Source organism: Pan troglodytes, chromosome 13 (genome assembly GCF_028858775.2).
Source record: "Pan troglodytes isolate AG18354 chromosome 13, NHGRI_mPanTro3-v2.0_pri, whole genome shotgun sequence".
Taxonomy (NCBI): Eukaryota; Metazoa; Chordata; class Mammalia; order Primates; family Hominidae; genus Pan; species Pan troglodytes.
The window spans coordinates 63,742,914-63,765,927 of record NC_072411.2 but is presented as its reverse complement, the minus strand read 5'-3'; the positions used below and the strand labels follow the sequence as shown (position 1 = coordinate 63,765,927).

Below are 23,014 nucleotides of genomic sequence, written 5' to 3'. Positions count from 1 at the left end.
TGAAACTAATGAGAACAAAGAGAGCATACCAGAATCTCTGGGACACAGCTAAAGCAGTGTTAAGAGGGAAATTTATAGCACTAAATGCTGCCATCAAAATGCTAGCAATATCTCAAACCCACATCCTAACATCACAACTGAAAGAACTATTTACAGAGAACCAAGAGCAAACAAACCCCAAAGCTAGCAGAAGACAAGAAATAAGCAAGATCAGAGCAGAACTGAAGGAGAGAGACACACAAAAAAACCCTTCAAAAAATCAATGAATCCAGGAGGTGATTTTTTTAAAAAATTAATAAAATAGCTAGACCACTAGCTAGACTAATAAAGAAGAAAAAAGAGAAAAATCAAATAGACACAGTAAAAATGATAAAGGGGATATCACAGAAATACAAACAACCATCAGAGAATACTATAAACACCTCTATGCAAACAAACTAGAAAATCTAGGAGAAATGGATAAATTCCTGGACACATACACCCTCCTCACACTGACCCACAAAGAAGTTGATTCCCTGAAGAATAACCAATAACCAATAACAAGTTCTGAAATTGAGGCAGTAAAAATAGCCTCCCAAACAAAACAGCCCAGGACCAGATGAATTTACAGCTGAATTCTACCAGAGGTACAAAGAGGAGTTGGTACCATTTCTTCTGAAACTATTCCAAACAATTGGAAAGGAGGGACTCCTCTGTAAACCATTTTATGAGGCCAGCATCATCCTCACACCAAAACCTGGGAGAGATATAACAAATAAAGAGAACTTCAGGCCAATATCCCTGATGAATATCAATGCAAAAATCTTCAAGAAAATGCTGGCAAAATGAATCCAGCAGCACATCAAAAAGCTTATCCACCGCAATCAAGTCTACTTCATCCCTGGGATGCAAGGGTGGTTCAGCGTATGCAAATCAATATACATAATTCATCACATGAACAGAACTAAAGAAAAAAACCACATGATTATCTCATTAGATGCAGAAAAAGGACTTTGATAAAGTTCAACATCCCTTCGTCTTAAAAACTCTAAATAAACTAGGTTTGAAGGAACATACCTCAAAATAATAAAAGCCATTTATGACAAACTCACAGCCAATATCATACTGAATGGGCAAAAGCTGGAAGCATTCCCCTTGAAAACTGGCACAAGACAAGGATGCTCTCTCACCACTCCTATTCAAATAGTATTGGAAGTTCTGGCCAGGGCAATCAGGCAAAGAGAAATAAATAAAGCGTATTCAAATAGAAAGAGAAGAAATCAAATTGTCTTTGCCCATGACATGATTCCATACCTAGAAAACCCCATCATCTCAGCCCAAAAGCTTCTTAAGCAGATAAGCAACTTCAGCAAAATCTCAGGATAAAAAATCAACATACAAAAATCACAGGTATTCCTATACACCAACAACAGACAAGCATAAAGCCAAATCATGAATGAACTCCCATTCACAATTGCTACAAAGAGAATAAAATACCTAGAATACAGCTAACAAGGAATGTGAAGGACCTCTTCAAGGAGAACTACAAACCACTGCTCAAGGAAATCAGAGAGGACTCAAACAAATCGAAAAACAATCCACACTCATGGATAAGAAGAATCAACATCATGAAAATGGCCATACGGCCCAAAGTAATTTGTAGATTCAATGATTAAACTACCAATGACATTCTTCACAGAATTAGAAAAAAATATTTTAAAATTCATATTGAACCAAAAAAGAGCTGGTATAGTCAAGACAATCCTAAGCAAAAAAGAATAAAGCTGGCAACATCACCCTACCCAACTTCAAACTGTACTACAAGGCTACAGTAACCAAAGCAGCATGGTATTGGTACAGAAACAGACACATAGACCAATGGAACGGAATAGAGAACTCAGAAATAAGACCATACATTTACAATTATCTGATCTTCAACAAACCTGACAAAAACAAGCAATGGAGAAAGGATTCCCTATTTAATAAATAGTGCAGAAAATTGAAAATGGACCTTTTCCTTACATCTTATACAAAAATTAACTCAAGATGGAGTAAAGACTTAAATGTAAAACCCAAAACTATAAAAACCCTAGAAGAAAATCTAGGCAATACCATTCAGGACATAGGCACGGGCAAAGATTTCATGACAAAAATATCAAAAGCAATTGCAACAAAAGCAAAAATTTACAAATGGGATCTAATTAAACTAAAGAACTTCTGCACAGCAAAAGAAACTATCATCAGAGAAAACAGACAACCTACAGAATGGGAGATTTTTGCAATCCATCCATCTGGCACAGGCCTAGTATCCAGACTCTACAAGGAACATAAACAAATTTAGAAGAAAAAAAAACCCCATCAAAAAGTGGGCAAAGGACATGAACAGACACTTCTCAAAAGAAGATATATAAGCAGCCAAAAAACATATTTAGAAAAAGCTTAATATCGCTGATTATTAGAGAAATGCAAATTAAAACCACAATAAGATACCATCTCATGCCAGTCAGAATGGTGATTATTAAGAAGTCAAGAAACAACAGATGCTAGCGAGGCTGTGGAGAAACAGAAACACTTTTACATTTTTGGTGGGAGTGTAAATTAGTTCAAACATTGTAGAAGACAGTGTGGCAATTCCTCAAAGACCTGGAACCAGAAATACCATTTGACCCTATTACTGGGTATACACTCAAAGGAATATAAATCATTCTATTATAAAGATACATGCGTGCGTATATTCATTGCAGCACTATTAACAATATCAAAGGCATGGAATCAACCCAAATGCCCATCAATGATAGGCTGGATAAAGAAAATGTGGTACATAGACACCCTGGAATACTATGTGGCCATAGAAAGGAATTAGATCATGTCTTTTACAGGGATATGGATGGAGCTGGAAGCCATTATCATCTGCAAACTAATGCAGGAACAGAAAACCAAATACCACATGTTCTCACTGGGAGCTGAAAGATGAGAACACATGGACACAGGCAGGGGAAAAACACACACTGGGGTCTGCTGCGGGGTGTGCGAGAAGAGGGAGAGCATAAGGAAAAATAGCTAATGCATGCTGGGCTTAATACCTAGGTGATGGGTTGATAGGTGCAGCAAACCACCTTGGCACACATTTACCTATGTAACAGACCTGCGTATCCTGCACATGTACCCCAGAACTTAAAATAAAATAAAAGTCACAATTCTTCCATTAAGTCTTTCACAGTAGTTTCAGTTTACCTTCATGTCTTTAGTCTCAATTTGGCATTTAGAATATGCTAATTTATACATGGCTATCTAATTCAGGTGTCTATACTCTAAACAGTATGAAACAGTAGTTAAGGCCAACAGCTGTAGAGCTAGACTTTCTGGGTTTGAAACTCAAATTTTCCTATCCTTTGCTGGCAATTTTGATCTTGGGCAAGCTACTAAATTTCTTTTTCAGTATACTATATATACTTAAGGTAGAATGTATACGTATGTATAGACATACATACATACTAAAATTGTGTTTACATAGGATGTAGAGTATGTGTGTGTACATATATGCATATTTGTGTGTATACACACAAATATACACATACATATTTGTAGCATTTACCTAGTTCAGTGGGGATAATTATAATAACCAATGTTTATTAAGCTAGGCACTGTATCAAACACTCTAGGCACTGTTTGAAGTATTAATTTATTATTTTACTTGATTTTCATTACAACTCTAGAGATTAACATATTAGTGTCCTCATTTCACAGGTGAAAACACTGAAGAAAAGAGAGATTAAGTAACTTCCTAAGATAAAAATTGCCAGTAAAGTGGAAGATATGGGATCATAACACAGGAGTCCCACTCTGGAGCCCTAGCTCCTTGCTACTGTGGTATACAGCTTTCCTCCATGTTATACAGTAGCCTCAATAAATTCTTATGAGATTAAATTGAATTTGGGGAAAAAAATGAGTAGGGATAATGATATACATTTACATGCCACACATCATAATATGCTTCACTGGAACCAGCCTCTGTTGCCTTTTAGAAAGTGTAGTTTCATGGAGGAATATTGAATTCTCCCTTAACTTATTCTTCTTATTAATCTTCCCATATTGCCATTTTTAAAAGTCTTAAGGTGAAGAAAGGGTCCTTTTCCTCTAAATGCCTTCTATTTGCTTTTTGAGAAAGAAAACCATGTTTAAATGCTTAAACATTTTTAGAACAACTTGAAGCCCAATGATATTCAAGGTTTCTTTCAGAAATGGGACTATGATTCTAAGACAAGCACTGAAAATTTGTTGGGTTCCTACCAGGTGAATGGCTCTTTCCTAGGCAATGTGAAGTTGCAAAGATTAATAAGTACAACTTCACAGGAACTTCTAGAAAATACGACTTTCAAATAATGTAGATTTATACAGGAAGTACAGAGCATTCTCAGTTATATGAGTCTCCTATTGTTCTAAAAATAGAGTCAGATGAGCACCTGTGTCTGGTTTTATTTTAACTCTCCCTGTAGAATTCCAGGAGTTTTACTTCTGACATACTTTTTATGGATCATTTATACTAAGTGAGAGTAATAAGTTCCAATTTTTTCACAATTACCATGTACAAATGACGTCTTCCTGCATCTGATACCAAAAGTCACATCCCAGCTGTCACATCTAAAGGAAATCTGCTCTTGGAAGGTATCCAGCTTTTTTACTAACCTCAGGCAATACTAAAATGCCTCTGGTGTATGGAGTAGAAGAAGGCGATATTAAAAGTATTTGCAAACATGGTTTACTTTATGATTTTTAAATGAACAGAGAACAAAGGTAAAATATTCAACGACTTCCGTGATTCAAAATGGTAATTTTAATTTCCAATTTTCCCTAAGACAAAGTCCTTTTTATCCAACTATTCACCATAGTAACATGAGTATTCATTGTATTAAAATGATCCCACTAGATTGTCCTTGCTTTAGGAAATGTCAAAAACAAAGCCAAAGCTAAATCAGATTACGTACCAATAAAATGGAGTTTACATCACGGACAAGCAGGAGGTCTCTTAGGATCTGAAATCTAGGACTTTTGAGTGCTTGTGGATAGACTGAGAAATGCTCTCATGTGCAATTTTGATAGAAAATTTTATTAAAATCCTTCAGTTTGTTTCTACCCCCTACCTTGTCTACTAACTACTAAATCTACTCAGGAATTTAATTTTCATTCTCAAAGTCTCAAGAGGGTTAGAGCTCTGAAAATGACTTCAAAATATAGGTACTGCTCTTTTGTTTTTTTTATTTTGTTTTTTCCAGGAATAAGTACATCAGCAAAGAAATGTTCTCAGTTTAGAAATCATAGTCTAGCATTCAAGATTCTACACTTATCTGGTCCCAACAAACCTTTCCTGTGGTGAGTCTAAGTTATCCCACTAGGCTATAGCCAAAATGAACTATTCTATTATTTGCTTTCTGCCTCCCTACCTTTAATGATGTTGTTTCCTCTGCCTGAAATGACCTTTTCTCTCTATTTTGGCCAGTCTTCAAGACTACCTCATGGCATTCACTACTTTCATATTCTGCCATAGTTACTTGTATTTTGTAGTTACAACCCATTACCTGTGACCTCCTGAAGGCAGAGACCTACAGACTTTTATATCCTTGCCCAGTACAATTCTTTCTAGAACATTGTAGGATTTTGTATGTTTGTTTTTAAAAATTGCATTATTCTGAGATTCAACTGACTCTGCCAATTTGGGGGAAACAGCAGCACACTGAGGAAATTTCTTCAGAGGAGAGAAGTGAAATTCAGAGATGTAACAAAATGCCATATTTAAGCATATAAATTTAATCCAAATATCATATTACTCACTTCTCTTTGAAGTTTATTGAGAATTTTAAGCAGATAAATGTTTTTACATTAAATAATCACCAGCAATTCAAAATATTATACTCTATCAAATGGGAACTTGAATTGTTCTACTTATATATGTAGCATTCCATTTATAATATATTTCATTTAGTGTTTCATCTAGAATAAAAATGCCAAGAAATAAAATTATTAAAAACAAGTTGTGTTTGACTTTCGGTAAAATTTTTTGTCTTGGACATTTTTGATGACTAAGTATCACTAAATCTATGCTAGGTAAATTTGCCCCTATTATTTTTTTAAGCCTTCAAAGAAAGGCTTTTCTTTACCCCTTAATTTTAGTCTTAAACAATAAACAAGAAAGACCTTAAGTTGCTGTTAAATTTTCCCAAAGTCCTAGTAATCTTTCAGTCATGAATAAAGTAGTTGGTGTAATACAGAGAAGCAAAGAATCTGCACACATAGAATTCTAAGAGAGTTTGGATCAGCCTAGCAGGTAGTTGTAAAGTTTAAACACAAAATCTTTCATCAAGTCACAATTCTTATTGTCAGTAAATGTTAGAATTGAATCGGATATAGCATGTTGTTCTTTGTTTGCATTTTTATAACTATATTTCAGTGTAGCATATATTTTTGGCTGAATTTCTTATTTGATAAAGAGATTAAGGGAGAGGGAACAAAACTAAACTGCATGATGACTGTTACAAAGTCTTGCCAATAGCCCATCCAACCTCTTAGAATGTCTATAACAAAGTCTGTCGACAAAGGATGTTGACAATAATATGTTTGATATATGTCAGGTACTCTTATAAGTGTTTCACATACATTAACTCAATGTTTACCACAACTCTTTGAGGTAGGTGCCATTATTATCCCTATATTACATATCAGGAAACAAGCCAAGATCATACAGCCGGTAAGTAGCATAGCTAAGATTTGAACCCAGAGAACATGGCAGTCCAGACACTGAACCATTGCACAAGCCTCTTACTGCAGCCAGCCATTACAAACCAGAAGAATTTGCAAATCAATTTTCTATTGCTCTAATACAAGGAAACAGGCACTTTGGAGGCACTATCAGGCAGCGTGTTCCAGTTTGGGATTCTGGGGAAACAAGGGCTTTGCATCTTCTCTACCCACCTTCCTGCAACTTTCAGCAAACATATTGGAATGAAAGAGAAGAGAGTAATGCCTGACTGTTCACCAAGCAGCAGCTAAGGTCCACTTCCATAATTAGTTGGTCCTGATCCGCTTTCTCAGAACCTGAGGTAAATCCTATTCCCCCATTTTATTCAAAGGACTCTCCAAATGACCTAGTTAGTAACAGATACTTCCATATTTGCTACTCTTTATTTCCAAGTTTTATCCCTATAAAGTCAAAACCCCTTCCATGATACTTAATTACCCACACTGAGCCTGGAATTAGACAGGATTGATCAAGTCTCTATGTTGAGCTGATACTTCTACCTCCTGCCAGTGGACTGGGTCCACCTTCAGTCTCATACTGAGAGTGATGGCTTATACAACATGCAAAGCTATTTTGCTATTTTACTGATTCACAGTTTATAAAGCCCTATACAAGAAATTATGCACTCTAAAAGTCTTTAATGCAATTTTCAATAAAGTTATGGGATGCATAATGATACAGTTTGACCTAAGCCTTCATTTATCTAATATCAAGAAATTTACATGAGGAAAAAAGGTTACATGTAACTCCTTCTAGGATTCATCAGCTTATAGATTAAGTTAAAACTGATTGTAGCATACTGCCTATCAAAAGTCCATTCAAAATGTGAACACAATTTATTGTATACATTTTCTAATCTCCTTGAAAGCAGGAAATGACTTTTTCTTTTCTGCATTCCTCATAACACCAAATACATACAGTATCATGCAATGCTCAGCCTTTACTATGTTTACTGAATTGAAGAATTACTCAAATAGTTTTTATAGGCAGTTTACCTTTAAAACCTTTATGATGTATAATGAAATGCATGTAAAATAGTATAAACGAAGGCAGCCTTTGTAAGGAAGATGACCAATCATTACTGGGCAAGTTTACAATCAGTTTTATCATTCCAAAGATCAAGATTATCTTGCCATGCAAGAAGAAAGATTGACATTGCATTTAACTACATTCTAACCAGTCTTTGCTTTTTATTGTAGTATATTTTGAAATAGTAATAGAGAAAAATTTCTCTGATTTGTGACAGAAATGACAATTCTAAAATAGTAATTTTTTTCCACCTTACAAAATTATCAAGATATCCTCATTTAAATGCCACTAACGGAAAGTAACTAAAAATCTTTACAGTTTGGTTCTCTTGAAAGGTCAGGAATACAGTGAAAAATAGCAGAATGCTGTGAAACCAATACCAAGAGGAATCCCAAAGCAATGCCAAGAAACAGAATGTACTCATAATGACTAATACATGCAAATACTGGAAATAAATTCTAACAGATTAGACATGTTTTGTTGCAATTAAAAGGTATATTCAAATCATTTCAAAATTAATCAAGCTTAAGAATATGCCAATCTTCCCTACTAATAAGAATATAAGCTGGCTAAGTAGCCTGAATAACATATAAATTATAGTCAATATCAGTAGGCAGAATGTGTTTTTAATTAAAAAGGAGAAACCCCTTAACTGAATCAATTCATTGTTTCAGACTTCCTTAAATATATTCATTTTTTAATCTATGTCCTTTCACCCTGATAAGGCATTAAATTACAATCAGGCTACAGAATCATGAAGACAAAACCATCTTGCTGTTGAGAACTGCTGCAATATATTTCTCTCTTTTTGATCATTTAATATGGAGTACCTGAAAAGTTCTCTAACATTGAGGCAGAAGCATGTATAATATTTTGAAAAATGAAATATATTTCTTTCAAAATCTGAATGTCAAATATAGGTAGTTTCTTATCCAAGTATATAATTCTGAGGACATGCTATAACAAATCAAAGTTAAATGCATTATATATAACTTGATGGGTGAAAATAGTTTAAAATAAATGGCAGAGTTTCAGTACAAAATGGACACCGAAATCCAAATCATTTGCATGTTTAACATAGTCAAGTATTTTCAGTTTGAAAATGAAAGTAAGCAAAGGACGAAGCTCTCTGGGTCAAAAAATCTTCAACAAGCTTAAATGACACAAGCTTTCTTTGTGAAAAACAGATTTATAGTCTCCTTTCTTCTATGAACAATACGTTAGTATATATCTACCTTAAAAGCACCAAGAGCATCAATATTTCAATAGATCTGAGAAATGATTAAAACCAGTGTCTTTACAACAGTTCAGATAATGCAACATAAATTTCAGGAAATTAGTTTATAGGTCAGATGCTGACAAAGATGATTCTATTCACCAAACTTTCTTTGCTATGTAGCACACTACAATGGTAGCAGCATCAGTTTCTATGGTTAAGAAATTCCAAATAATAAAAATATTTGCAATATATCAGTATCTGTAAGCAGCTAGCTACGATGTATCCTTATCAGTTTGATCAATTTATACTATTTTTATCACTTGAAGTAAAATATAAAGATTGACTCTATTCAGGCTTAATCTGGAAAAATCTGAAGTGCCCCAAACCTTGCTTTTAATCACATTCAAAGAATCTCTTCCTTTACCGCCCTCTCCCCCAAAAAGCTAAAGTAAACACAAATTTAAACACATACACACACACAGGCACACACATACACACACATTTCTAATAATCATATTGTTTAGCTGCCATAAATCTTACTTGTTCAAATATCCTAAGGAAAGTCTGACAATAAACAATTACATTAATGAATATATTTTCAATGAGTAAGAACTAGAAAAAGCAAGCACCCTACATTCTAATATTATCATCATAATTCATGAGGTCATACCTGATGACTTAGAGATTGAAAAGGCTCACAGGTTCCAGACTGCATGACCTTTCTACTTCCAGAAACCCCTAAAGACTGCATTTCCTGTCTTACAAAAGATAATCACAGCCATCTCTATGTCTCAGCATCTTCAGGGCTAGTGAAAAAAATATCAAACAACAGATCTGTCCATCAGTATCTGTTTAAGCCATCATCAAGATATCAAATCACATATACTATTTATCATCTCCCCTGTGCAGTTACAAACACCCCATACTAAGAGAGACTGACACAGTTGTATCTGCTGATGCTGTCTGAAAACTGTAAGCTTACTGCTTAGAGCAATTCTGCATCATCGAAACAGAGAATGAGCCACATCCTTCAGATTTCCCATTTCTGATACTATGAAGACTTCATTTGCCAAGGAGAGTTGAATTTTTTCAGTCCTTTAAAAATAAGCAGTTTTCCATTTAATTAAGTATCCAATGTGTCTGTTGCAAATACCATGTTAAAATGTCAACTCTTAATTATTAGGCAGCTTTCTCTATATGTGACTAAGCTTTAGGCTTTATGACTTACCAAGCAAAATTATACTCTCTTAAAGAAATTTTCCCTCCAAACTCTGAATATCATCACTTATCCACCCATCAAAATGATGAGTGCCTAAAAAGGATTTTTATTTTGGCAATCTTTGATAGTTGTATAAATAGTAAATAGGTAAATACATATTCACCCTTTAATTTTCAGGAATTTCATTTATGTTTCAGATTCTTCATACCAACATACATTTTATATTTTTATTTAATTTCTTCTTCTAAAAAGTTTAACATGCAAAAGATTTACCAAGCAAAATTGTACTCTCTTGAAGGAATCTTCCTTCCAAACTATGGGTATCACGACTTATCTACCCATCAAAATGATGAGCGCCTATACAGGATTTTTATTTTGGCAATCTTTGATAGTTGTGTAAATAGTAAATAGGTAAATACATATTCACCTTTTAATTTTCAGGGATTTCATTTATGTTTCAGATTCTTCATACCAATATACATTTTATCTTTTTATTTAATATCTTCTTCTAAAGAGTTTACATGCAAAAGATAATGTGGTATTATCAAATGCTAAAACTGCACGGTTAAGTCTAGTAATGAAACCTATGTAAGTTGTTGGCATTTTTACTATGGATTTTCACTGTGTCTTATTTATTAAAGTTTGAGTACTGTTTTCTTTTACCACAACATAGCAGAATCAGGGAACTTTAAGATTGATAAAGTGTTCTAACATAGAATCAATATCTCAAAAATTATAATTGGAAATGCTTTCTCTTTACCGTGTGACAAAAGGTTGTGTTTTATAACTAAAGAAAACACAATCCAAAAATAAAAAAAGACTAAGATTATAGTCAATTCAACTACATTCAAAATTAAGACACCAAGTACAACATATCATCCTGAAACAGCCCTCACATTATGAACAGCCTGAATTCACGACTCTATGAACACTTTATTTACCTGTGAATAGTTTCCCTTCTTTCACTCACAACATTTGATGGAGACTAGTCACAATGAGTCTTAAGAAACTGGGCTGATCCAAATTATACTTTTAGAAAAACTACTGACTCTAACTGCACAGGTTGGAGACACAGAGCTTGGTATTCTGCTGTATGTATACTATAACATATCTGAATGAAAAATCACATGTAAACAAATATTTCCATCTATGTAGTATTTACCCTCTTATTATAATCAAAATAGGTACTCATCCTTTAAGACCTATCTTCTCAATAAAGCCTTCCTAAGCTACATCGTCTCTCTTTCTATATTCATTCTTTCCTGTAGAAAATATTGAATATCTTCTATGTGTCAGGTACTATATAGGTGCTAGGGACTCCATAACAAACAACACAAAACCTGCCATCACAGAAAGCAGATAAATGAAACAAGCATGTTTTGTTATAACTGAAGAATTAAAAGTTGACATGAAAGTCGTAGCAAGGCATCCTACCCTAATCTAGGGATCAGAAAAGATTTCCTTAGGGAAGTACTGTTAAAACAGAAGATTCTGATCTAGTCACATTCAAGGAATGGCAAATACAACATAGGTTAGATCATAAAGTGTAAGAACAGAGGGAAGAGATGAGAAGTGAGGCCCAGTCACGGTAAGCGTCAGGAGCCATTTAAAGAGTGTGAGCTTTATTTACCCTTAGGGAAATGAGAAACCGTCAGCATAATCAGGTTTAAAATATCCCGGCTACTCTATAGACAATCAATTGAGTAAAACAAAACTGGAGGACGGGAGACAAATCAGGAGAATGTTAAATAATTTCAATCAAGGGATGATGATGGCCTGAACCAAAGAAGTGGCAATAGGAATGAAGAGAAATGAATAGATCCAAATACACATCTTATTGAAAAAAGATAGAATTCAGGGATTGAATGTGAGAAATGAGGAAAAGTGAAACGTCAAGCAAGGTTCATTCCTAATCTCCTATACTATTACATATCAAAGTTATCAAATGAATCAATAATGAAAAATAAGAATATTGAACTTTTCCTTCAGGTATTTTGTCACAGCAAGAATACAAACACTGATATTTTTATCGTTCTCTGGATGTTATTAATTAGTATATATAATCCCCAATTTCCTTCAGTGTTTTCTTGTAAGCACAATTGATCTTTGCAATAAAAACATGAAACCTGAGTGCAAAGCAGCTCTTAATCTCTCTATTATCTAGTTGATAAGATCTATTTAATCCAAAAAATTACTTAACATCTATTACTTGACCCTCTTAATAGTAACTTAACACAATTAATTACTAAAAACTATGATCTCCCATTTTTAGAAAACCATTGCTCTAAAACAAATTATTTACTCATACAGTATGTTACTCATACCAGTATTATTAAGATATGGTCATAATAGTAAAGCAGAATGCCTCTAGACTTTAGGCCCTAATAAGCCTTAACAAATATTTGATAAAAGAAATGAAGAGTAGCCAAAACCTAGCAGAACACCCTTGGACTGAATGAAGAGAGAGCCAAAAGAGTGTATCTTAGTCCATTTGGGCTGCTATAACAAAATGCCACAACAACAAATATTTATTTCTCACAGCTTCCAAGGCTGAGAAGTCTCACTCTAACCTCACATGGAAGAAAAGGGGGCAAGGCAACTCTCTGGGGCCTCTTTTATAAGGGCACTAATTCAATTTATGAGGTCTCTGCCTTCATGGTCTAATCATCTCCCAAATGTCTCACCTAATGCCCTTATATTGGTGACTACATTTTCAACATATGAACTTTGGAGATGCAAGAACATTCAGACCACAGCAGGGTAAAAAGCATACATTGAGGGTACCTCTATTTATTTGATGACTTGCTGCACATAAGAACATCTCAAATAATAAAAGATGAGCATCTTAAAAAGAGCAAGAACTTCTTTATAATAATTACTACTCATTTAGCTCTTGCTTTTCATCTCTAAGGGATCATGTGATCCAATGCACTTATTTTACAGATGGGGAAAACTAAAATCTAGGGAAGTTAAGTGACATACCCAAGGTCAGTTATTAGTAGGGCCAAGGTCAAAATTCAGAATTCCTGTTTCCTAGTTTTCCCCAGTATAAGTCACTGTTTGAAATTATATTTTTGTATAAATATACCATATCTTAGTAATTCAAATAGCATTCATTTTAATATTTTTAGGTTGAGAAACAGTAAAAAAAACTATAAGAATCACAAGTTTTCTATATTAAAGTTTACTTTTATCATAAAGAATTTACCTTTTATTTATATTCAAAAGTGACTTGCTTCAAATACCTCAGTAAATACAAGTAATTCATTTTGTTTTACATACTACTGCTTTAAAAAGTGTAAATTAGTTCATCTTCTCAAGATAACTTGGCAAAATGTATTGAGTCTTAAAAATGTTCAGTCGTTCATCTTAGTATTTCCTGTCTGAAGGCAATAGGGCAGATTAAGATTTATGCTCAAAGATGTTTAGTGCTACATTATTTAAGTAAAGAAAAAGTAGAAACAATAAGAGAAAGTTTAATTAAATTATGGAACACCAAAAGTGTAATGCCATGTAACCACTGAATATTAAGAACAAAAGATGTTAATGATAAAGGAAAATATATAGCATAATAGCATATTAAATGGAAAGCAAGATCCCAATATATTTGTGGGGTACAACCTCAACTATGTAAAACATACAACAAAAGAAATAGACAAAATGTCTGATTTTTTAAAGATGGCTCCCAATATGACTCATCTTATAAATATATACCTACAGACTTCATTGTTTTTCATAAAAATAGAAACTAGTTTCTTTGGAGTATTTCAATAGTTCAACAAATACCCCTGTTTCTCATGTGCTTCCTCTTTTTACTAAAAATTTTGCTTCAGATTTCAATATTTCTAATGTTGTACTCATATTTCTGGTCTAATTTCATTAAAAATGTTCAAATCTACTTTCATTGACTATCTAAACTTTGAAAAAATCATTCCTTCTGTGCTTTGCGTATTATTTATTATGTGCGTGTGTGATTGATTGTTTACTTTCACACTTTATTTATACTGGGCTAAAGCTGGTACAGACCGTTTTTGACAAATTAGCTCTCACAACAGTTTTAGTGTTATATGAAAAAACTGGAAAAAAATTGTATGACATAATTTTTGACACTATTTGTCTAACTAATCATTGTTAGTTAGATATGATCTTAAGCGATTTTCACTAACAGCAGGACAATAGAAAGCACTGAGAGTAATGCAGAGTACCTACTTCTCTTTTTTTGAGAAGTGATGAAACTACCATATTTTCACATTTACAAGGAATATGGTTGAACTTGGGGGCATAGGTCACCACGTATGTATAATGTACAGCAAAGCTATTAGGAAAGAACACCTTATAGATGGAGGCTGGCCATTTCTATTGAAATCCTAATTATTATGGCAAATAATCAATGCTGCCTGTTGAGGTAGATGTTGTAGGGTGCCACAACACATAGGGTCAGTTCAGATGAAGTGTTTGTGCCTTAAATAAAACAACTTTGCCTTCCTAAACAGGTAAAGATATATATCCTCTCAATATACAAATGGCTGCAGCAAACCTTAATAATACATCATTTCTTCTTTTTACTCCAGTTATTAATAGATTCCTTTCTTTTCTAATTTTGTCATCATCAGTAAAACTGTATAGGAGATCACACAATAGAGGAAAATAAGAGATGTAATAATTTTCTAGATAATACTGATTTTGTATTTGACTAACTTTTTATACCAGTTACAAAAGTGCTTCATATCTATACAGACAGAAGAAAACATAAAGATCAAAAAAGTGGGGAGAATCACCCATAAAATTTCATTATACAGAGATAACCATTATTGATATTTTAGTTTTAGTATTTTAAATAATATACACCTAAAATGATAGTAAACTCTTCATCTTTACCAAGTATTATATTAACATTTCCTTACATCAATAAGTATTTTTCTATAACATGATGTTTAATGGCTAACTGGTATTCTATCAAATAGAGGTACCATACTTTATTGAACCAATCTCCTATTCTTAGACTTTCCCATTTTTTCCATTTTTCAATATTATAAATAACAGTGTAATAAACATCTTTGTGCACAAAGCCTTACATACATCCTCTATTTTCTTAGAATAAACCCCAATAAGTAAACTTACTAGATCAAAGGATGTTAATGTTTTTGAGGCTTTGGGTAAAAATTGCTGAATTTCCCTCCAGAAGGGTTATATCTATTTACAATCTCCAATAGAAATATCGTGTTTACTCATTGTCTTGCCAAAACTGTGTTATCTATCACACAGTCTCTATGTAGAAAAATGGTCTCAAAAAGTTAATATGAAAATGGAAAAGGAAAGGTAGGCATACATTAACACAAAGGTTTAAATTAACTATAATTAAACCAAATAGACTTATCTTTGTAGGTTTTCTAACAGTAACAGCAAAAACTTAGGATAAATAAAGCGTCCTTGTTTCTACGCTTATAGACAAAGATACACTGCTGATCCATAGAGAACATACTTAGGATTGTAAGGCAAAACAACTCTTTGAATAGAAGTTATTAAAAGTTGGCAAAGCAGACTAATTGAAAACCAACGCAATGATAAATGTAGACATAGACTTTGTTTTTTCTCTGTGACATCTGTAGAATAATGAGTGGACCTAGAGAGAGGGAGTCATTTTCCCAGAGCAAGCTATTTTACTCATTGAAACAGAAAGACAGATTTTTGTAGCCTTAGGAAACCTTCCAAATGACTATCAGATATACCTTCAGCCAAGGAATAACTTGGGAGGACCAACAAGCCACCAATAAGTCTCCAAAATACCATGTGTAAAGACAATATTTTTTAATGTGTCAACTTATTCTCTCCAAGCACTATTCCAGTGCTAAGTACATGATAGGAAAATATAAACAAACATTTGCAATGTATTTAATCTTTAAAAGTTTTCATTGTTTAAAAAATCCATTGAAATAATGATCCTTTAAGTGAAATTTTTTGATAAACTTAGCTATAATTAAAATGCAATCTTGGCTTATTTCACTTAACATAATGACCTCCAGTTTCACCCATGTTGCTGCAAATGACAGGATTTTATTCTTTTTATGGCTATATAATATTTCATTGTTTATATATACCACATTTTCTTTATCCATTCATCTGTGGTTGGACACTTAGGTTGATTCCATATCCTGGCTGTTGTGAAATGCTGCAATAAACATGGGAATGCAGATATCTCTTCAAAATACTGATTTCCTTTCTTTTGGGTATATACTCAGCAGTGGCATTGAGTCATATGGTAGTTCTATTTTTAGTTTTTGAGGAACTTCCACACCCTATTTTCCGTAGTGGCAGTACTACTTTGTATTTCTACTTACAGTGTACCAGCATTCCCCTTTCTCTGCAGCCTGGCCAGTGTCCATTATTTTTTGTCTTTTTCATAATAGCTATTTTAACTGAGGTGAGATGATATATCGTTGTGGTTTTGATTTGCATATCTCTGATGATTTCACATTCATATGTGGGAGCTAAAAATGTGGATCTTATGGGGGTACAGAGTAGAATGGTGGTTATGAGAAGCTAGGAAGGGTAAAAGGAAGGGGGATAAACAGAAATTGGTTAATAGGTACAAAAATAAAATTAGATAGAAGGAATCAGTTCTAGTATTCACTGTTATAGTAGGGAGATTATAGTCAACAATAACTGACTGCATATTTCAACATAGCTAGAAGAGAAGAATTGGAATGTTCCCAACAAAAGAAAAGATAAATGTTTGAGGTGATGGATATCCCAATTATCCTGATGTGATCATTACAGTTGAATGCTTGGATCAAAATATCAAATATATCCCAAACTATGTACAACTATTATATATCAATTACAATTTTTTTTAAATTTTAAATGAAAATAAATAATTAGTGTGCAGTGAAAAAATGCAATTTTGGCAACACTACAATTGTACTTAAAGTGATAGTTATGAAAGCTAAAGACAGGTTTTGTCTTTTTAAATTCTAACACAGACAGGTTCACAGATCATAAATAAATAGATTGTTAACAGCAAAAAACACCTAAAAGAAAAAACTAGAAACCCTCAAAACTCACCCTTTATTTGTCAAAAGGACTCATATGTCTGTGCTTAGAAACACAGGCTATGGAGGCAGACTACCAATTTCAAATCCTGGTTTTGCCCTTGGGATCTGTATATATGCTTTCTGTCTCAGTTTTCTCAAATGTAAAATTATGATAACCCTAGGCAGATTGTTGTGCAAGGATTAAATGTGATTATTACTTGTGAAGCAGGTAGCGCACTGCATGTCATAGAGTCATTGCTGAATATATTTTTGCTACTATCATTCTAAAAAAGATTAACTTGTTATAGTATCAAAAAAAGAAAAAACTGTATAAACTAAAATTACGAAATAATCAGACTGAATCAGACACAAAATACATGGCTGAGCAGTAGTTTCCAAGATCTGAGAATAAGAATGTAGACACTACAGAGCGCGTAGAGCAGAACCTGATATATAAAAAAAGTGCAGTGCAATAACGTAGCTTTTATATTCTGATGCCTTTTGAGTCAAATACTGACTAAATCTGGGATTCACCAATTAGTAACCATGAGCAAAGTTGCTTGAGCCTCCAACCTTAAGTTTCCTCATCTGTAAAATACAGTTAATATTGTTTTACCTCATAAAGCTATTTTGAAGGTTAAAGAAGACAGTATACATAAGGCAATCAACATAGTCTAGCAAATATGAGTTCAATAAATGATATTATTTTATTATTGTTATCATCTTCACTATTAAGGGAAGATCCAATGGATCATTTAAAAAGTCGATAAGCTAAATGTAGGAGATAAAGTACATAACGAAGGATGATCACTTCCTTCTTTCCACATCCAATGGCCATTTCTCTATTCTCATTATTTTCAACATTGGAAACATTTGCCTCACAATCCTGGCACAAAGAAATTACTGAATAAATGCGATGGCAATATGAATGACCACCTAGTTACAAAATCCAGTAACCTCTCTTTAGTCTTATTTTCTACCTGTCCAAAACCACTATGTCATTAGCTAGTCAAAAACTCTCTATAGGTTTCCTAAGCTAGTGTTTGATGACCTCCATAACTGATCCTGACAGATCTTTCCAATCTCATCAACAACTACTGGCCTTTAATTGTCAGTTACTCTACCTAAACCCAACAGCTCACCATTCCCAATAATCACTCAATGTTTTAAGGCCTCAAGTTTTGTTCATGCTATTACATCTGATCTTGATTCAGATCTTAGTGCTGCCATTTAATAACCCTAGGATATTTTATCAGTTACAAAATTTCTGTGGACCTCAGTTTCCTTATCAATATAGTGTAGATAATAACAGTATCTATCTACATAGCATTTGTTGAAAAATTAGATTAACTAAAATTATAAAGTGCTTAATTCATAGTGCCTCAAATCCAGGAAATAAGAAATACTTAATAAATGTTCTTCTTGTTGTTGTTAGAATGCAGGCCTCTCTCCTTCATCTCCATAGTTTTAAATCTTATCTATCCATCAAAGTTGAACAAAGAACATCTTCCATGAAACCTTCCTTGATTACATGCTTTTGGTTCCACCTCCCTTTCTCAAAGCCCTTTAATCCTCAATTTTAACTTCCTGACTACTCTGAAACATTTTCACTTTCTTTTAGGCTTAATCTTGTCTTTCATTTACAATTATTAAGATCCTCAAGACAAATCATATGTATGATTCACTTTCATATTCCTCTATCACACCTAATAAATACACTGGCAACATTTGAACTTAATATATGCTTAAACTATGCAGTGAATCATTAAAAATGAAGACATTTTTCAGGCCATTAAAATTACCTTTCTATGCCGGGATGGCTATTTCAAAACTCAAAACATATTTCTCTTGTTTGAGTCACCTTTGAAGCTACTCTTATGGTAAATAAAAGAACAATTTCAAAGGTGACTCAAACAAGAGAAATATAATAAATGTCGGCCAGGTGCGGTGGCTCACGTCTGTAATCCCAGCACTTTGGGAGGCCGAGGCCGACAGATCACGAGGTCAGGAGATCGAGACCATCTTCGCTAACACAGTGAAACCCCGTCTCTACTAAAAAAATACAAAAAATTAGCCAGGCATGGTGGCGGCACCTGTAGTCCCAGCTACTCCTGAAGCTGAGACAGGAGAATGGCATGAACCCAGGACGCATAGCTTGCAGTGAGCTGAGATCGCGCCACTGCACTCCAGCCTGGGCGACAGAGCGAGACTCCATCTCAAATAAAATAATAATAACAAAATAAAAATCACTGAATGGACCAATAACAGGCTCTGAAATTGAGGCAATAATTAATAGGCTACTAACCAAAAAAAGTACAGGACCAGGCAGATTCACAGCCAAATTCTACCAGAGGTACAAGGAGGAGCTGCTACCATTCCTTCTGAAACTACTCCAATCAATATGAAAAAGAGGGTATCCTCCCTAACTCATTTTATGAGTTCAGCATCATCCTGATATCAAACCCTGGCAGAGACACAACAAAAAAAGAGAATTTTACACCAATATCCCTGATGAACATCGATGCAAAAATCCTCAATAAAATACTGGCAAACAGAATCCAGCAGCACATCAGAAAGCTTATCCACCATGATCAAGTGGGCTTCATCCCTGGGAGGCAAGGCTGGTTCAATATACACAAATCAGTAAATGTAATCCAGCATATAAACAGAACCAACGACAAAAACCTCATGGTTATCTCAATAGATGCAGAAAAGGCCTTTGACAAAATTCAACAGCCCTTCATGGTAAAAACCCTCAATAAATTAGGTATTGATGGGACGTATCTCAAAATAATAAGAGCTATTTATGACAACCCCACAGCCAATATCATGCTGAATGGGCAAAAACTGGAAGCATTCCCTTTGAAAACTGGCACAAGACAGGGATGCCCTCTCTCACCACTCCTATTCAACATAGTGTTGGAAGCTCTGGCCAGGGCAATCAGACAAGAGAAAGAAATAAAGGGTATTCAATTAGGAAAACAGGAAGTCAAATTGTCCTGTTTGCAGATGACATGATTGTATATTTAGAAAACCCTATGATCTCAGCCCAAAATCTCCTTAAGCTGGGAAGCAACTTCAGCAAAGTCTCAAGACAGAAAATCAATGTGGAAAAATCACAAGCATTCTTATACACCAATAACAGACAAACAGAGAGCCAAATCATGAGTGAACTCCCATTCATAATTGCTTCAAAGAGAATAAAATACCTAGGAATCCAACTTACAAGGGATGTGAAAGACCTCTTCAAGGAGAACTACAAACCACTGTTCAATGAAATAAAAGAGGACACAAACAAATGGAAAAACATTCTATGCTCATGGATAGGAAAAATCAATATTGTGAAAATGGCCATACTGCCCAAGGTAATTTATAGATTTAATGCCATCCCCATCAAGCTACCAATGACTTTCTTCTCAGAATTGGAAAAAAACTACTTCAAAGTTCATATGGAACCAAAAAAGAGTCCGCATCACCAAGTCAATCCTAAACCAAAAGAACAAAGCTGGAGGCATCATGCTACCTGACTTCAAACTATACTACAAGCCTACAGTAACCAAAACAGCATGGTACTGGTACCAAAACAGAGATATAGATCAATGGAACAGAACAGAGCCCTCAGAAATAATACCACACATCTACAGCCATCTGATCTTTGACAAATCTGACAAAAACAAGAAATGGGGACAAGATTCCCTATTTAATAAATGGTGCTGGGAAAACTGGCTAGCCATATGTAGAAAGTTGAAACTGGATCCCTTCCTTACACCTTATACAAAAATTAATTCAAGATGGATTAAAGACTTACATGTTAGACCTAAAACCATAAAAACCCTAGAAGAAAACCCAGGCAATACCATTCAGGACATAGGCATGGGCAAGGACTTCATGTCTAAAACACCAAAAGCAATGGCAACAAAAGCCAAAATTGACAAATGGGAGCCAATTAAACTACAGAATTTCTGCACAGCAAAAGAAACTACCAACAGAGTGAACAGGCAACCTACAGAATCGGAGAAAATTTTGCAACCTACTCATCTGACAAAAGGCTAATATCCAGAATCTACAATGAATTCAAACAAATTTACAAGAAAAAAACAAAAAACCCCATCAAAAAGTGGGCGAAGGATATGAACACACACTTCTCAAAAGAAGAAATTTATGCAGCCAAAAGACACATGAAAAAATGCTCATCATCACTGGTCATCAGAGAAATGCACATCAAAATCACAGTGAGATACCATCTCACACCAGTTAGAATGGCAATCATTAAAAAGTCAGGAAACAACAGATGCTGGAGAGGATGTGGAGAAATAGGAACACTTTTACACTGTTGGTGGAACTGTAAACTAGTTCAACCATTGTGGAAGACAGTGTGGTGATTCCTCAAGGATCTAGAACTAGAAATACCATTTGATCCAGCAATGGGATTGCTGGGTATATACCAAAAGGATTATAAATCATGCTGCTATAAAGACACATGCACACGTATGTTTATTGTGGCATTATTCACAATAGGAAAGACTTGGAACCAACCCAAATGTCCATCAATGATAGACTCGATTAAGAAAATGTGGTACATATACACCATGGAATACTATGCAGCCATAAAAAATGAAGAGTTCATGTCCTTTGTAGGGACATGGATGAAATTGGAAATCATCATTCTCAGTAAACTATTGCAAGAACAAAAAACCAAACACTGCATGTTCTCACTCATAGGTGGGAATTGAACAATGAGAACACATGGACACAGGAAGGGGAACATCACACTCTGGGGACTGTTGTGGGGTGGGGGGAGGGGGGAGGGATAGCATTAGGAGATATACCTAATGCTAAATGACGAGTTAATGGGTGCAGCACACCAGCATGGCACATGTATACATATGTAACTAACCTGCACATTATGCACATGTACCCTAAAACTTAAAGTATAACAATAATAAAATTTAAAAAAAAAGAAAATGTGGCTCATATACACCATGGAATACTATGCAGCCATAAAAAAGGATGAGTTCTTGTCCTTTGTAGGGACACAGATGAAGCTGGAAACCATCATTCTCAGCAAACTATCACAGGGACAAAAAACCAAACACCACATGTTCTCACGCATAGGTGGGAATTGAACAATGAGAACACTTGGACACAGGAAGGGGAACATCACACACGGGGCCTGTCGTGGGGTGGGGGGAAGTGGGGAGGGATAGCATTAGGAGATATATCTAATGTAAATGATGAGTTAATGTGTGCAGCACACCAACATGGCACATGTATAATATGTAACAAACCTGCACGTTGTGCACATGTACCCTAGAACTTAAAGTATAATAAAAAAATAAAAAAGAAAAATGAATAAATAAATAAATAAATGTCAGGTAGCCATGGTAACTGCTATCACTAAACATTTGTTCCTTTGAATTATTGTTCTCTTTAGTGTTTATTGTCGTAGAATGCAGGAATTAGCCTATTAAGAAGCTCTTAAGTTTAATGAAAGAGTGATTCTTAAGCCTGACTGTAAATAGAGCTATAATAATTTTGAACATGCTTACTCTTGAGAAGATATTCTATAAAATAGCCTAATGAATGAGAGCAGAGAGATATAAGTGCAACAATCATTATAACAACAGAATTTGTAACAGCACAATATTGAGAAGCCTCTAAATGCTAATCAATAAATGGTTTATTAAACATAAATGATTATAAATATGTAGGTTAAAGTCTTCAAAGAACTACACTTAAGAGTT

General features: G+C 34.3%; 1 protein-coding gene across 19 annotated transcripts in view; it reads right to left on the bottom strand.

Annotated features, from left to right (window-relative positions):
• The window catches only part of SLC4A10 (solute carrier family 4 member 10), a 363,956-nt gene that overhangs the window by 266,408 nt on the left and 74,534 nt on the right, over window positions 1–23,014 (bottom strand). For 10 of the 19 annotated variants that reach the window (XM_054679075.2, XM_016949950.4, XM_016949946.4 and 7 more), the window contains exon 2: window positions 9,691–9,826. The exons of the other annotated variants lie outside the window; for them this stretch is intronic. In XM_054679075.2, coding sequence (XP_054535050.1) covers window positions 9,691–9,771 — 81 coding nt within the window. In that variant the 5' untranslated portion in view covers window positions 9,772–9,826. The remainder of the gene's footprint in view (window positions 1–9,690; window positions 9,827–23,014) is intronic. 19 annotated transcript variants of the gene reach the window in all.